This window comes from Stenella coeruleoalba, assembly GCF_951394435.1.
Source record: "Stenella coeruleoalba genome assembly, chromosome: X".
NCBI classification, from domain to species: Eukaryota; Metazoa; Chordata; class Mammalia; order Artiodactyla; family Delphinidae; genus Stenella; species Stenella coeruleoalba.
The window spans coordinates 17,297,631-17,314,696 of record NC_137152.1 but is presented as its reverse complement, the minus strand read 5'-3'; the positions used below and the strand labels follow the sequence as shown (position 1 = coordinate 17,314,696).

Here is a 17,066-nt window from a genome sequence, read left to right as displayed (position 1 = left end):
AACAGTGAGAGGCCCACGTACTGCAAAAAAAAATAAATAAATAAAAAAATAAAGCAAAAACAAACAAAAAATACTGAAACCCACAAAGTCCAACAAGTGGGGGGCAGGGAAATCAATAAAAGACAATGGCATTTCACTATCAAATAATGGGGCCCTGAAATTTTAAGTGGTATGAATGATGGTTCAGTTCTCAATTATATTATTTCCCATGGAGCTGTATTACTCTCAGAAACCATCAGTCTGTGGCATTTTTTGCTCTGCCACATCTCTTTTCCCTTTTAGGAATTAATTCTAAATGTTTGCACTGAGTCTTCTATCAACGAAGTTTGGATGAGGTGGTCTTTCAGTCCTGTCATTGGTCAGTGAAGAGGAATTTATCTGCTTCAGCTAAAATGAATTCTTTGTCTGAACTGTGAAGCAAAGATGGGTGTGTCCAGAAATATTGTCATCATAATGGGTCTAGGTTTTTTTTTCTTTTTTTGAGATAAAAGAACATATAAAATATGTCATAAAATACAACATATATAATATAAAATAACTGCATATATATGTATATTTACAGTTTAAAATCCAACAATATAATGACCATACATACACCAACAAACCATCCATCTTTAAAAATAGGAAATTACCAATGTCTTCCAAGTTCTTCCTGGGCCCTTCCATCTCCCCAGAGAGAACCACTATCCAGAATTTTGTGCTTTTCATTCCATTGTTTTTCTTTAAACTTTTTCTTTTAGTTGAACCACATAACGTATTTATTCTAAAACACTGTAGTTGAGCTTGCCTGTTTTTTGCCTTTATAATATAAATATCAAATATACATATAAATAAATATATAGTTTAGATGGAGTCTTACTATATGTGTTATTTTGCAAGTTGTTTTGTTCCCTAAACATTATGTTAATGGGTTGTGTATGCCCGTAATTTATTAATTTACACTGCTATGGAATATTTCTTTGTGGGAAAATACCCATGTTGATGGCTAACTAGGTGGCTTTCAGTATATTGTCGTTGCACACACAGCTTTGAGCATATTTCTGTACATGTGTCATGGTTTATTAAGAGTTTCTTAGGCCAGGGACTTCCCTGGTGGCACAGTGGTTAAGAATCTGCCTGCCAATGCAGGGGACATGGGTTCGATCCCTGGTCCGGGAAGATCCCACACGCTGCGGAGCAACTAAGCTTGTGCACCACAACTACTGAGCCCACATGCTGCAACTACTTGAGCCTGCGCGCCTAGAGCCCGTGCTCCACAACAAGAGAAGCCACTGCAACGAGAAGCCCGTGCACCGCAACAAAGAGTAGCCCCCACTTGCCATAACTAGAGAGAGCCCGCACTTAGCAACGAAGACCCAACGCAGCCAAAAATTAAATTAAATTAAATTAAATTAAATTAAAAAAAGAGTTTTTCTAGGCCAGGATTCCTAGTTCATAATGTCTGCACATCAATTTTACTAGATGACAGGTTTTCCATTTTTGCCAGTCTGGTGCCTTTGAAATAGTTTTTCACTGTGGGGTGTGTTTGTGTGTTTGTGTGTGTGTGTGTGTGTGTGCGTGCGTGTGTATGTCTTTACTTTGTTCCCCAGTTTTTATTTTGAAAAAATATTTCAAAACTACAGAACAGTTGCAGGAATAGTATAATGAATATACCCTTCACATAGATTCACCAATTAACGTTTTGCTACATTTGCTTTGTCTTTTTACACATGCTTGGGTGCTCACACACATGTGTATTTTATTTTTCTGAACCATTTGAGAGTTAGTTGTAGATACTGCGCTTTCTACCCATATCTAATTCAGCATATATTTCTAAAGAACATGGTCATTTACTGATATAATCACAATACCATTATCATGCTCAGGAAAGTTGACATTTCATTGTTCACATAATCATTATCTAATATACAGTCCATAGTCAGATTTCCTCAGTTGCCACAATAATGTGCTTTCCTTCAACAATTTTTAAATTGATTTTTTTATCACTGAGTGAATTATTATAAGGCACATACCCTTGTAACCATCATCTAGGACAAAAACCCAGAATTTTGCCAGCCTCCCCAGAAGCCCTTCCATGTAGCTCACCCCAATCACATTCCTCTCTTTCCATCCAAAACTACCTACTATCCTGACTTCCATAGTAGGAAGTAACTTCCCTGTTTTTCTTAATGGCTTTATCACCTAAGTCTTTATCCCTGTCACTTTAGTCTTGCCCATGATTATTTCTGACTTGATATTCCTTTTAAGTCTTTTTTTTTCCCTTTTAAGTCACTTAATCTACTGGTTCCCCTTCCATCCTCTTATTTTCCTTACACTGTATCTGTTAAAGGAACCTGGCGTGTCGGACCTGTAGAGTTTCCAACAGTTTGGGTTTTGCGGATTGCACGCTTATGGTGCAGTTGAACGTGTTCCTTTCTTCTCTACGTTTCCTGTAGATTGGCCACTGGATCCAGAGGCTGCCTAATCAAGTTCGTGTTTGATCCTATTGGCAAGGCTATAGGTCTATGTAGGCATCTAAGTTTTTGCTTCACTTTACCATTTTGGTGTTAGTGGCTATTGAGGCTCAATGCCTAGACCTACTGACTCACTGGGAGTTGGAAAATGGTGATATTCTATTTCTGTCATTTCACATAATAGCTAGAACACTTTAATAAGGAACTACTTCCCCTCATATACTATTTAGTTACACAATTATAGGAAAGTTAGGATAAATGCTCAATTTTTGCTCTTGTTTATCTGGTTTTCAAAATAATAAATTGGTTCCCTCTCATCCTCAGAAGGTCACCAATTAGTGGGGTTTTTTTGAGAATCATTTTGAATTTGTAGATTTAAATATATTTGGGTTTGAATGCTTTGTATTTCTTATCCTTGTTGGAGTTCAGATTGTTCCATTTTGGCCAGTAGAAGTTGGCTCTGCGTCCTTTTGACATGACACAAGGACTCTGCAATAGTTTCCTCGCTGTCTGGCATGTCAAAATGGTCTCAGAATCTCTCATTGTTGTTTTAATGTATGTTCCTTTGATTACTAATGAGGTTGAGCATCTTTTCACATGTTTATTGGTTTCTTCTTGAAATGCCTGTTTATGTCTTTTGGCCTTTTTTTTTTTTTTTTTCTGGTACGCAGGCCTTTCACTGTTGTGGCCTCTCCCGTTGTGGAGCACAGGCTCCGGACGTGCAGGCTCAGCAGCCATGGCTCACGGGCCCAGCCGCTCCGCGGCATGTGGAATCTTCCCGGACCGGGGCACGAACCCGTGTCCCCTGCATCGGCAGGCAGACTTTCAACCACTGCGCCACCAGGGAAGCCCTTTTTGGCCATTTTTCATGTGGGTCATTAGTTCCTTTCTTAATGATTTATAAGAGTTCTTTATTTTTTCCTAGATACTAATATTTTTGGTCACATGTTTGCAGATGTCTTCTCCCAGTTTGAGGCTTGTTTCTTCAGTTTTGGTGCCTTTTGATGATCAGAAGTACTTAATGTAGTTGATTCATAGATCTTTTCCATTACGGTTTTCACTCTTTGACTCTAGATGTTTAATAAAAGCATGAAACTATTGATTGTCCGTTGCTAATCTGAAACCCTTTCAGAATAGTCCCAGCTCAAAGCCTGAGTTTCAGAGATGGAGGCTATTTGTGGGTGTCAGGCTCCAGGGTCACAGATAGCTCTTTTGGAGTTGTCTTCTACATTAGCCAAACACAGCAGTGTGTTTCATTAAAAGTCATGTTTAATTTTCACTAGATTTTTAAAAAATGTGACAAGTTACTATCAAAGAATTGTAGAATGACTGTTAAAGACCAACAATAACTAAAAAGAAAATTCTTAATAATTCTTTGAAGGTAAGGAAAATATAAAAGAAATGTAAACCTGTTACTAACATGAAAACTGAGCAGAACTTCTAAAGCTGAGCTTTTTATAGTTGTATTCAAGCCTTTGCTGGCTCAGCAGGAAATTGAAAGGGAAGCAGCAGCCATCAATCTGAGTAAATGTGTCCTGCTTTCTTTTTCTCCATTCGAAATTCCTTAGCTTTCTAAACACACTCAAGTTTTGCTGTAAGTTATGTGATTTTAAAGTGATCATCTTTGAAATAAGGCAGTCACAGAAGGAGAAATACTTCTGTGAAGTATCTAAAATGAAGTATCTAAATGAAGTATCTAAAATAGTCTAATTTATAGAAGAAGAGAGTAGAGTGGTGGTTGCCAGGGGCTGGGGGGAGTGGAAAATGGGGAGTTGCTAATCAGTGGGTATAAAGTTTCAGTTATGCAAGATGAATACATTCTAGAGACCTGCTGTACAATATAGTGCCTATAGTTAACATTACTGTATTGTACACTTAAAAATTTGTCAGGAGGGCAGATCTCATATTAAGCGTTCTTACCACAATAAAATAAAAATAAGGACAATGTGGTGGGTTTTCCATAAAGCTAAATTTGTTCTGAATTTGTGCCCTTTCTAGTTTTTGCTGTTTAAAATTCTAAGAAATAAAGGTACTAGGCAATGATTTTTCTTTTTTTTTTTCTTGGCTGCATTGGGTCTTCATTGCTGTGCGCGGGCTTTCTCTAGTTGTGGGGAGCAGGGGCTACTCTGCGTCGCGGTGCGTGGGCTTCTCATTGCGGTGGCTTCTCTTGTTGCGGAGCACAGGCTCTAGGTGCACAGGCTTCAGTAGTTGTGACACACAGGCTCAGTATTTGTGGCTCGTGGGCTCTGGAGCGCAGGCTCAGTAGTTGTGACGCACGGGCTTAGTTGCTCCGCGGCATGTGAGATCGTCCCGGACCAGGATTGAACCCGTGTCTCCTGCATTGGCAGGCAGATTCCTAACCACTGTGCCACCAGGGAAGTCCCTTTCTTTTTTTTAAAACATCATTACTTAACAAAATAAAAAGTAAGAAATCCTGAAAAAAGAAGTCTGCTTTTTCGAAAGGCATACACTTTTGGTATGAGGAAAGGTAGACAAGGCAGGATGCAGCATGGCCTGGTGGCCAAGAGAGTGGACTCCAGAGTGGGTGCACCGGGCTCTTCCCCCACTCCCACCCCACCCCCACCTCTTACAAGCCTTGAAACCTTGGGAAGTCGCTCTGGTGCTCTTGGGAAATGGGGGTAGTACCTCATGGGGCTGTTTCAAGGATTGAGTTTATCCATGTGAGAAGCTGAGAAAATGGACAGACTTTAGAAATGGTAACCATGATAGATGTCATGTGACATCTGCTTAGGAGAAGGTAACATTTCCTCATGGAAAATGGAGCCCTAGGGCTTATTATACTCCTTAGTCAAAAGTCCTCCTATCTGTTTTAGTTTCCCATTGCAGCCATAACTAATGACCACAAATTTACTGGCTGAAAGTAGTACAAATTTATTATCTTAGACTCTGTAGGTCAGGAGTCCGGTGCTAAATCAAGGTGTCAGCAGGGCTGCATTCCTTTCTGGAGGTTCCAGGGGAGAATCCGCTTCCTGCTCCTTGAGGTTGTTGACAGAATTTAGTTTCTTGGCAGTTATAGGACCAAGGTCTGCTTTGCTAGCTGTCAGCTGAGGGTAGTTCCCAGCTTCTAGAGGCTGCAGCATTCCTTGACTCCCAGCCCTCTTCCTTCGTCTTCAGAGCCAGCAGCTGCCAATGAGTCCTTTTCATGTCCCATTTCTTTGACCCTGTCTTCCATCCTCTTAGACTATAGGAACCCATGTGATTCGATTGGGCCCACCCAGATAATCCAAGATAATCTCCCTATTGTAAGGTCAGCTGGTTAGCAACCTTAACTCCAGTGCCACCGTAATTCTCCTTTGCCATGTATGGTAGCACAGTCACAGGTTCCAGGATTAGGGTGCAAACATCTTTGAAGGGGCCGTTATTCTGCCTACCACATCCAGTGAACTGGAATTTCACTGGGGTCTGTAACAGGTCATTTATGTTTACCTTTTATTTCCTCATCAAAAAAGTTAAGTGACCTACCACATAGGATAGGTAGTTTTTTTTTAACATCTTTATTGGAGTATAATTGCTTTACAATGGTGTGTTAGTTTCTGCTTTATAACAAAGTGAATCAGCTATACATATACAGATATCCCCATATCTCCTCCATCTTGCGTCTCCCTCCCACCCTCCCTATCCCACCCCTCTAGGTGGTCACACAGCACCGAGCTGATCTCCCTGTGCTATGCGGCTGCTTCCCACTAGCTATCTGTTTTACGTTTGGTAGTGTATATATGTCCATGCCACTCTCTCACTTCGCCCCAGCTTACCCGTCCCCCTCCCTGTGTCCTCAAGTCCATTCTCTACGTCTGTGTCTTTATTCCTGTCCTGCCCCTAGGTTCATCAGAACCTTTTTTTTTTTTTAGATTCCATATATATGTGTTAGCATACGGTATTTATTTTTTCTCTTTCTGACTTACTTCACTCTGTATGACCGTCTCTAGGTCCATCCACGTCACTACAGATAACTCAGTTTCGTTTCTTTTGGGATAGGTCATTTTTATTGAGCACTTGCTGTGAGCTTGGCCCTGTGTGCTAACTGTATGCTCAGGAAGAGTCTGTGAGGCAGGTTCTATTATTATCTCCATGTTATAAACGAGGAAACTGCATTTTGGAGGAGTTAAGTAATTGATCAAAATAATTCAGCTGGTGAGGGGATCAGACATTTCAAGTGGATTGCTGTACCTCAGAGGTTTGGCTAGAAATCCCCCTTCATATGGCAGTGCATACTAATTAGAAATAAATATTTTGATTAAAACAAATGTTTCAATTTTGCTAATAGAAATTATTATTCATGTTCATGGACATGGTAAGAAAATAAAATTTCTACTGTAGCTTAGCCAAGTTGACACATAAAATTAACCATCACAGTGCAGTGCTATTTAGCTTATTCCTCTAGCCCTTTGCAATCCAATATGGCAGGCACCAGATGTTGACTACATGAAGTGTAGCTAATCTGAACTGAGGTATGCTGTAAGCGCAAATTCACACCAAATTTAGAAGACATGGTACAAATAAAAAGATTGTAAACTATCTCATAATTTTAATGTTGATTGATGTTATATTGATTACATGTTGAAATAATAGTATTTTAGATGTGTTGGGTTAAATAAAATGTATCAATCACTTTAAAAAAACAATGAAACCCAGTATGTATTGAAATTAGATATAAGGAGAATGGTTGCATTGTAAAATATTTTAAATAAAACTGTCCGAAAATGCAAAAAAATTTGATTTCTGGCTTGTGCTAAGTCACAAACTGTCTTTTGAAGTCAGAATGTTGTTTTTGCTGAGATGATGATGGTTTCTGCCAAGAGAGATCTGATTTGTAATAGGGTGGATGGGTTCAATACTTCATTAGTGAGATATTTGACTGTCATGTTTTGTTATAAGTGATATGTAGTCAAACAAGAAAAATTTCCTAGCAACAGTTGTTTTCTTCAACCAGAAGAATGTCTTTATGTACTCATTTTCTTAATGTCCAAAGGATAAAAAAGTTTATGAATTTAGCATCTTATATTCTTATCTTATTCTAAGATAGTATATCTTATCTTATATTTTTGATTAACTAAGTAGGGAACCACATGGTTTTTATGACAGACCCAATTGTTGGACATAGTTATCTCACTTGCCTTCATAAGCCTCTTTTTATCTCTTCTTCATTAATTACATACCCAAACTTTTTTTTAAACACTCATCAGGTCTCTAGGTTCTAGCTCATTTCATTTGTTTATTCAGCAACTGTTTGAATACTGTATGCTAGGAGGTCCTAGGAGTGTTGTGCCCTCATGAAACTTAAATATATTTGTGAAGGATTCAAACATGAATGAAAGAATTACACAAATCAGGAAGTACATGGATGCTATCAATGTGAATAAAAGGTTCTTATCTGAATCGAAGGGCAGAGGACAGGGGAAAGCCTTGATCTAAAGGATGAATAGCATTTAGCCAGACCAAAATTGGGATTGACCAGTCTAGGTCAAGGGATTTATTTTGCAAAGGTCCTATCCCAGGAAAGAGCTTGGGAAGTTGGAAGAGCAACAGCAAGAATGCCTCTGGGGTGTGTATGTGTGTGTGTGTGTGTGTGTGTGTGTGTGTGTGTGTGTGTGAGTGAAAGTGGCTCTCAAGGAATAGTGTAAGGCATAGGCGCTGAGTCCTGTAGAGCTCTGTTCAGAGCAACAAGTAGACCTGGATATTGTGTGATGATCCACCAAGCAATACGTATGGCCTCTTTCCCCAGAACTCCATCATCAAGGGAATGTGGTCTGTAGATAGGGTGACCATATAATTTATCATCCAAACCAGGATACTCTTGAGAGTGAAACGGGGCACTATTAATTATGCTGGGACAATAAGTATAAACCAGTATGTATAACTTGGGCAAGCCAAGATGTATGATCACTATGCTTAGAGACAGGTTCTCAACCACTTCAGTAAGCCTGAAGTTGCCTAGGAGCCATGCTCTGAAATTACAGGGTTAGGCGTGTGTTCCTGCTTTCTCACATTCCCCCCTCCTTCACCCATGGATAACTCCGAGAGAAGGTCACCGGCAGAACCTGCACCAAGTCTAGACCATAGAGTCACAGCCCTATTGCCCACCCAACTACAGCCTAGTGTTTTTCAGATTGCCATCTCATGAGAGCTCAGATCCTTGACGTACATCAGGTCTTATTAATGTGTTTTCAGAATTAAAGTCTTAAAAACATCTGGGAAAGCAAGTAAGGCCTTAAACATTTAACACGTGAACTTTTCCCACTAGAACCTTTCCTACCTTACTTTTCATTGATGACGTGACCTAATTATATGTTCCCAGATGGTGGCCAGGTGGAATGGGTGCCGTCTGGTTATAACCTCTTCCAGAGTAAACATGTTTTGTGATTTAGCCCCTATGTTGGATGATATACGGAGCAGAGTACCCACAGGAAACCGTCCCATAGGTGTGAAACCTTTTTTTTTTAGTTTCAGATCATGATGACTATTCTTTTTTTTTTATTGGAGTATAATTGATTTACAGTGTCGTGTTAGTTTCAGGTGTACAGCAAAGTGATTCAGTAACCTTCTTTAACAATTACAGTGGCATGAAGTAGTAAAGAAATCTTTTCACTGTTGATTGGATTTTTTATCAAATCAGCTGTTGGCCGAATCTGTGTAGTGAGGATTAATGGAGCTTTATTTCCTGCTCTCCTCTGTGCCTGAGTCACTTTCTACAGCAGGGCCCTCAGGGAGCCCTAGTAATTCCTTCAGTTTACCGAGACATGGGTCACTTTGCATCAGATAATATTCAGTCACAAGGTGAAGATGTGCACTTTGAAACAGTCTACTATTTCTTTAGAAGTTTTACTATTTCTTTTCAAACTGCATTAATATTCTTACTTTCTGTTTTACAAGTCGGAAAATGTGAAGAATTCACCCGGAAATAAGTAGAATACTCCATGCTCTGCCCATTTTAATCAGGTAAAGAACAAGAAAACTCTGTGGTTATTTTTAGCATTATTAGCACCAATTGAAATGACTTGTCTTTAATTAATTTAATTTGATTAATTATAGCCATTTCAACTTCGTGTGGACACATAAGGGTCAGGATGATATTTCATTCCATCTTTAATTTCTGGGCTTAAGTGCTGTGACTTTTTAATTGTGTTTGTTCCTGAGAAGTACCTGGGTTTTTTATACAAGCTAGAACTCGACATTTGGGATTTGTCTATAAACCTATTTCAAACAATTATTTCCTAGGCTTATTTTTTTTTCAGACAGCATTTCACTATAGTAAGCACAGTTGTATGCATCTAATAATCATTCAATAAACATTTGCTGAATGCATGACTATTGTAGAGAAGCTCAAAATTATATAGAGTAAGTGACATAAGGAATTCATAGGTGTCGCTGTCTTTCTTTGTGGATTTGAGTAACTTGAGTCTAGAGAAATTTAGGATAGTATCTGATAAAGTCAATCAGTGTGATTTCTTTTGGTCGTATACTCAATTCACCATTTGTTTTCATTCATATGTTCAATATTTACCCATTGAGTACTTGCTAAGTAGAAAACACTAGTTATGTTAATATTATTTTGTGTATATATTAAAAATTATATAATAGCACTTATGATTTCATGGTAATTAGATTATATTGAATTTGGAAACAATCTAAATATTCAGCTACAGGAAAATGGTTTAATTATGGTATGTCCATAAAGAGGAATGTTATTATGTTTCAATAATATTTAATTGCATGGGAACATATGCACAATTATTAAATTAAAAAAAAAAAAGGCTAGTGTGATACATTTTTAGAGAGGATAATGACCAGGAAATACAACAAAAATTTAAGTATGTATCTTCAGATAGTAGGATTATGGATGATTTTTATATTTTTTCTTCTGTATAACTTTATGTATTTTTAAATTTTTTGCAATGAATATGCATTTTCTTTATAATAGAAATTTGTTTAAAAAAATCAGTGTCACATTTATCATAAGGCATGGCTATTTAAAACTATTTAAAACTCATGAAAGCTATTAAAAACTCATGAAAGCTCTGGGTTTGAGGTTTTCTTTCTCAAGTTGTCTCTGTGTTTTCAGAGACCTAGAGAGTCATATAATCTTAGAATTTGAAAAGGATCATCTGGCCCAACCCCCAGCCTCAAGCGTAAATTCTCTGTAGCCCTGTGTGTTCCCACTTTTCACCTCCACTGATAGGAAAAGCACCCCACAGGACAGCCATCTTTGGGCAGTCCTAATTTTTAGGGAGCTGTTTCTTATACTAAGCAAAAATACGTCTCCTTGTAACTCCTACACAATGGTCTGATCTTGCCTTAGCAGTCACAGAAAATAAATCCAGATCCTCTTTCACATCACAGCCTTTCATATAGTAACCCCAAATCAGCATTTCTCAAATTTTGTTATACAAATTACCTGGGAAGTTTGTTAAAAAGCAGAGGCGTAGACCCCACCGCAGAACTGGCATCTCTGGAAAGTGGAGCCCGGTGTGCATCAGATATGCTGTTAGAAAGGCGACTGGTGGGTAAGCAGCCAGGAAGTCACACATGTCCTTCAGAGACTTTACACTGAATATGGTTATATTTCTTTACAGGGGCAACGAGCCACAGAATAAAGGAAAACCATGTACATATCCACTTCATTCTTTCAAAAATATTCTGGGCCAGAGTTCAGCTTACTATATACACAGCCTTGATTTCATTTTTAATTTTCGTTAGCTCTTTATTGGAGACGTAATTTTTAATTATAAAAGTGATGCATATTTGTTGTAAAGAGTTTTTTTAGATAAATATTTTTAAAGCTTGTCTTGTCCTCCATTCCTTTCCCAGAGGTAATTTCTGTTGATAGTTTGGTACATCATTCCAGACTTTTTTCTTTATGTGTAATACACACACACACACACACACACACACACACACACACACACACACACACACACGTGCACATGCACATGCACACGCATCCATACAGGCTTTTGGGTTTTTGATAGAATGAGATCATATTCCTTGTACTGTTTTGCAAGTATACTGAAAGCTCCATGCAGGCACATAGTGCAGTTTTATTATCACACCTGAAGAAATTAACACTAATTCCGTAATATCATCTAATATTCAGGTAGTTTGCAGATTTCCCTGATTGTCTCGTTAATAACTTTTTACAGTTATTTTGTTTGAGTCAGGATCCAAACAAGATCTGCCACTGCATTTGACTGATGAGTCTCTTAAGTCCCTTTTATTTTTTTGTTTTTTAATTTTTTTACAAAGATATAAACTGTCTTTATTTTCAGATGTCTTAAGTCCCTTTTAAACTGTAATAGTTCCTTCTCCCTCATTTTTCTCTTATCATTTATTTGTTGAAAAACTGGGCTTATTTTTCCTTTAAATTTCCCATGCTCTGGCTGTGGCTGAGTGCATCCATTTAGTGTCATTCTGTTTATCTCTTGGTTCCTCTCCTCTCTGCATTTCCCATAAACTGATAGTTGGATCTGAAGGCTAAATCAGATTTAGGTTCAATTTTTTGGTAAGAGTACTTTGTAGACAGTGTCATGTTTAGTTATATTGAATGAACTTGCTTTTTTTTTCACTTAATATGTTGTGTACATCTTTCCCTGTTGGTACTTATAGATCTATCTCATTCCTCCTTTAGCTGCTTCATAATTTCCTAGTATGGACTACCATGATCTATTGAATCCTTATTAATATAGATTACTGGCAGTTTGTAGTTTTTTTTTAACAATGCAGTAAATCTATTGAATTCTTAGAGAAGTTCAAACAGGTTAATAAACAGAGATAGAAAAGGTAAGTTAGTGGTTTAGATGTTTAAGAATTTTTAGTTTTATATTAAAACTGAAATATTTATAAACCTCTAATTGCTAAGTAGGTTCATTATGTATTAGGAAAAAGGCAATCTGGAGAAGAGTTGGTTTGTCTTTGGTGTCTTTGGATTTGATGTGTGTTTCATTCCAGAAAAGAATGATGGGGTGATGTGAGGAAAGGTATGCGTCAGACTAGCAATGATGTAATCATGCTCTCCTCCAGCAGATGGATGGAAATGTGGTTGTTTGGTTTTCAGAAGGGGAGCGATGTAGTGTGTCCTGTGCCATTTAAGCGTTTATTTTTAATTTATTCACCCATCCATCTGTTTATCTCAGATACCCAGCTAGCTGAGAATCTGCATGTAGTATTGATGTAACACAAAACCTTTCTGGTTTTTAGTGTACCCATTTATAAAATGGGAATAATTACAGATTTCTCTGGCTCATTGTCATCCTCATGGTCATATAATGGTATTATAAGTATTTGATGTGATCACTTAAACCTAAAGAATTTTCAAACTGCAAAACCTTAGAGCTGTTTTCATTTTGGGGGGAACTGTTTATTTATGGTTTTCTTTTTCTTTTATTTATAGGTAAACATTGGAAACTCCATATGATAAACCAGTATTTCTACAGAAAAATGGCAGAGAAGTCAGTACTGAATGTAGTAAGTTGGCATTCTTCTTCAGGAAAAACTATACTAGGCCTCTTTGTTATCTTGGGTGATGCCATACTCCAAGTGGACTAATCTGAAATTCTTTCACCTAGAGATAATGTATAAGTCTTAGAACTCCTCATTCTCATGTTGCTATTTATGTACATAATTAAAATTCTAAGTTAAAAAAAAAGTTGTCCTGCTTTTTTTTCTCTTATTATTTATTGAGTGACAGTTTAAGTGTATCTGATGTCCCTGTGTGTGTCTCTGAGTGTACCTGTATGTGTGTGGGGGGGTATGCGTGTGTGCATGGTGTGTGTGTATGTTAAAACCATTCACTCTGCTTCTTAGCATCAGCTGTCAGGCAGTCTCCAAAGGTCAAGTTGAGAAAAGTGGCTCTGGAGCAGAGAGACGATGCTTCTGTTGCCAGCACAAGGAGCAAAACTTGTAAGTAAAAGTTTGCCTGACCCTGATGAGAAGACATACAAAAGAACAATGACCGTGACCCCTTATTGTGTGCCATTGCCTCCCAGCTTGTACAGATCTTCCGGTTCTTGACTGCCAGCGGGAGATGCATAATGACGTAGTCTCTGTCCTCTGCCAGCGGAGGAATGGTATGTGGTTGTGTGTGTTGGTTCTCTGTATGTAGGCCTTGTATTTGCCTTTGTGGCCTCTAAGTGCACAGCTCATTGAACTCCGTCTTCCCGGTGCTGGTGGGAACAGCAGGAGTTTCTTTTGACTTGTCAGCCAGCCAGGAAGGATGGGTGGGGAAACTATATGAAAGAGGATTGAGAATTTCCAAATTTCAGTCAAGCTTAGAAATTATAAGTCATCTTTGTATTCTTATAGTGTCAATTTAATTCCTAAATTGTTGACCTTCCAGAACTGATAGCAGTTGGTAGGATAGCAATACACAAATGGAACATGCACATGTTAATGTTAAATACATTTGACAGAGCCAAGATGACAGGAACGGTGCCAGCATTGTTACTGGATTAATGAGCCGAAGCATATTTGTCTCCAGAATAATCCCCCTAGTGACCCAGAAATCTTTTATTTCCTGCTATACTGAAATACTTTCGTGTTACTATACCAGTCAACCAAATACATTAAAGCTGTGCCTAAATTATAATATCTCACTATAAATATACTATTATTGTTTCAGGCTTTTCCCGTTGCCTTGGCTTCCTCTGTCACCTCCAGAAAGTAGAGAATCCACAGGTTTCCTCACTCTTGATCTAGAGAAGATGAAGGAATGGCCCCCACCGCAGTGTGCTCTGGAGATCATCAATCAAAAGGTGTTTCAGAGTCTCCTAATTGGAAGGTATTACTTCCATTTTTAACACTTTAGTCGTGTTGAAACACTGCCTTAAAATCTCTTAACTCCTCCAAGGACGGTGGGTCTCACAGAGCTGGCACCCAGTAGTATCTGGCCCATATTTAGGATAACAAGTGAATCACCTCCCACCCAGGGCAACTCAGTTGCTTTTATGCTATGATCTTTTCCTTTCATGGCTGTTTGTATCCAGTGCTGCCTTTTTTTGTATTTAATACTTTTTGCATGCCTTCCATGAGCTTTGAACTGCAGGGAATATAAATTTTTCATATTATAGTATCTTACATTTCCCTAGCTGTTTATACTTTTCTAATGCTATTTTCTATCTTTCCTTTTTGGCTTATTTCCTGACCTCAGTGCATTTGTACTCTGTTTTTCTCTGTCCTGAGGTAATACTCTCTACTTACATTTACACTCTTTACTCTGTTTCTTATGACCATTTTTTCTTAATAATAAGACTGACTCTCAATCCAATTTATCTCTAACTTAATCAGGATGGTTCTATTTGAATAACTTTAGGGCTTTGGAGACAACGTTCTCTACCATACAGAGTGATTTAAGCTTCTCTGAAGAGACAGATGTGGCATGTTTTATTCTGTAATAATGTGTCCTAAGAAAGATTGCTTTGTCAAAAATCAAGATTTAAAAGCAATTGTTTCAGTGGGAAAGAAAGAGACTAGTGGCGCTAAAGAATGCCTTCATCAATCTTATCACCTATGTCACGCCTTGGGACAGAGTCAAAATAATAGTAGTAGATAGAAGAATCGAGGCCCGCTGAGGGACCACCCACCCAGGCAGTGGACTAGCAGGTGCCTGGGCTGCTGGGTCAGCAGCTTTTGTGCTAAGTGCAGTGCTGGATCCCAGCCCAGTAGAGGCCTGTGTGATGCAAAGCACTTTCCCTAAATGGATCAATGACATTATATCTAAATGGCTCAAAGAAAATTCAAAATATATGTAAAATGCCTGTGTTCACATATAGAGATAGAAAAATGCAACTAGCTTGTGGTTAAATAGCAAATCTGTGACAGTTAAAATTAGACCAAGTAATGAGTAATGATGATTTTCATTAGTTTAAAGATAAAATTCAGAATGCTTGAGCTCAGCAAAAAAAAGAGATTATGTTTTCCTCATTCTCCTATCTTGATGAACACACTTGGCACAATCTTTTGGAAAGGCTAGGTATTTAGAGGAACATTTTCGTCTGTGACCAGCACTATTCATGATTATTTATAGGAGCTGAGGAATTTACTGTGAGTGTACGTTTTCACTTTTTATTTAATTCATTGCACCCACCCAAGTTAATGCAAAAACCACTGTCAGAGGGACCAGCAGTATATTTGTGGGACTACACCCTCATCCGAGGCTTAATTTTAATTAAAAGTAAATATTTGCAATAATGGTTTTGTTCACCACTGGTTGAAAGAAACTTGCTTGAGGTTTTGGTTTTCACCCTGTCTACCTCCTGTCTGATGTTTTGTTTCCCTTCTGAGAGGTTCAGATTTCAAGTCAATAATTAGCCAGCACATAGTTCTAAAGGTACAATTAGGTCAAACTCCAGATATAACCGAAGTTCAGGCTTATTTAAGTTTATGAAATGATAGCCAAGCACATTTCTCAGTGGGAGAAAAGTTTGTTTTCATAAACAAGCGTTTCACTATTTCACATTTTGTTCAGTGCTGAGTCACCTATATTTCACATTTAAGGGCCTTTATCATCTTAATCAGCTCTAGAACTTAGTTGTTCAACTTTAGCTGTGACTCTTGAAGGCAAAAGAAAAGCGAAGGAAGTGACTCTTCTCCCTGCCCACCCTCCCACCTGTGACGTAGTCTTCAGGCTCAGCATTGGCAAAGTCACTCCGTAAATTCTCTCTCCTCTCAGGTACACCCTGAAGGTACACACTGAAGACTCACTTCAGTGCTGGCCTGTTTTGGGAGTGTACAGGACAGGTGGAACAAAAAACAAATGCAAAGATGGAGGAAAATCCAGGATGCGAAGACTGCTCCCCACACTCAAAAGTGAAGTCATTAGTGAGTCCTTTAAATGCTTATTTGACACAATACTGGGATTTTGTTAGTGACCCCAAATTTGAGTGTGGTTGGAGGAATGATTTTTTTAAAATAAATTTATTTATTTTATTTATTTTATTTTTGGCTGCACTGGGTATTTGCTGCTTTCTCTAGTTGCGGTGAGCGGGGGCTACTCTTCATTGCGGTGCACGGGCTTCTCATCATGGTGGCCTCTCTTGTTGCGGAGCACGGGCTCTAGGCACGTGGGCTTCAGTAGTTGCAGCATGCGGGCTTAGTAGTCGTGGTGCGCGGGCTCTAGAGTGCGGGCTAAGTAGTTATGGCGCACGGTCTTAGTTATTCCAAGGCATGTGGCATCTTCCCGGACCAGGGATCGAACCCATGTCCCCTGCATTGGCAGGCGGATACTTAACCACTGCACCACCAGGGAAGTCCTAGACAAGATTTAATGTCTTATTACTTTCAGTATGAATAGGAATTTTAATGTCTGGCTAAGAGTAGTACCAGCTGAGATCCTGCAAGTCGTGCTTTAATGGATAGATATGTTTAATTTAAAATTAATATCTGTTTGCATAGTAAGGTATGCCACTGTCCTTTAAAAATCTCTTAGCTTAAACATGCACCATACAATATCTACTGTTGTAATATACTTTTTAAAATTCATTGATAGTATAAACTTCATCTCACTAAAATGATGACAAAATCAGAATATCATTAGACACCAAATTTGAATGTTTCCTTAAGTAAATTTCAAATTAGAGCTTAAGTGAATGCGATGGCCTCTGT

The 17,066-nt window shown here is 38.3% G+C and overlaps 1 protein-coding gene across 2 annotated transcripts in view; it reads left to right on the top strand.

The window, feature by feature from the left end:
- APOO (apolipoprotein O) overlaps positions 1–14,123 on the top strand; it is a 59,457-nt gene extending 45,334 nt beyond the window's left edge. Inside the window, exons 8-12 of one of the 2 annotated variants that reach the window (XR_013825653.1) lie at positions 9,345–9,410; positions 12,859–12,932; positions 13,272–13,367; positions 13,454–13,534; positions 14,086–14,123. Coding sequence is in view for 1 of the 2 variants with exons in the window: in XM_079910047.1 (XP_079766173.1) it covers positions 9,345–9,380 (36 nt within the window). In the remaining variant the exon portion in view is untranslated. Of the gene's footprint in view, positions 1–9,344; positions 9,411–12,858; positions 13,228–13,271; positions 13,368–13,453; positions 13,535–14,085 lie in introns of those variants that run through there. The other variant, XM_079910047.1, reaches the window with a different exon arrangement.
- Positions 14,124–17,066: the final 2,943 nt, after the last annotated feature.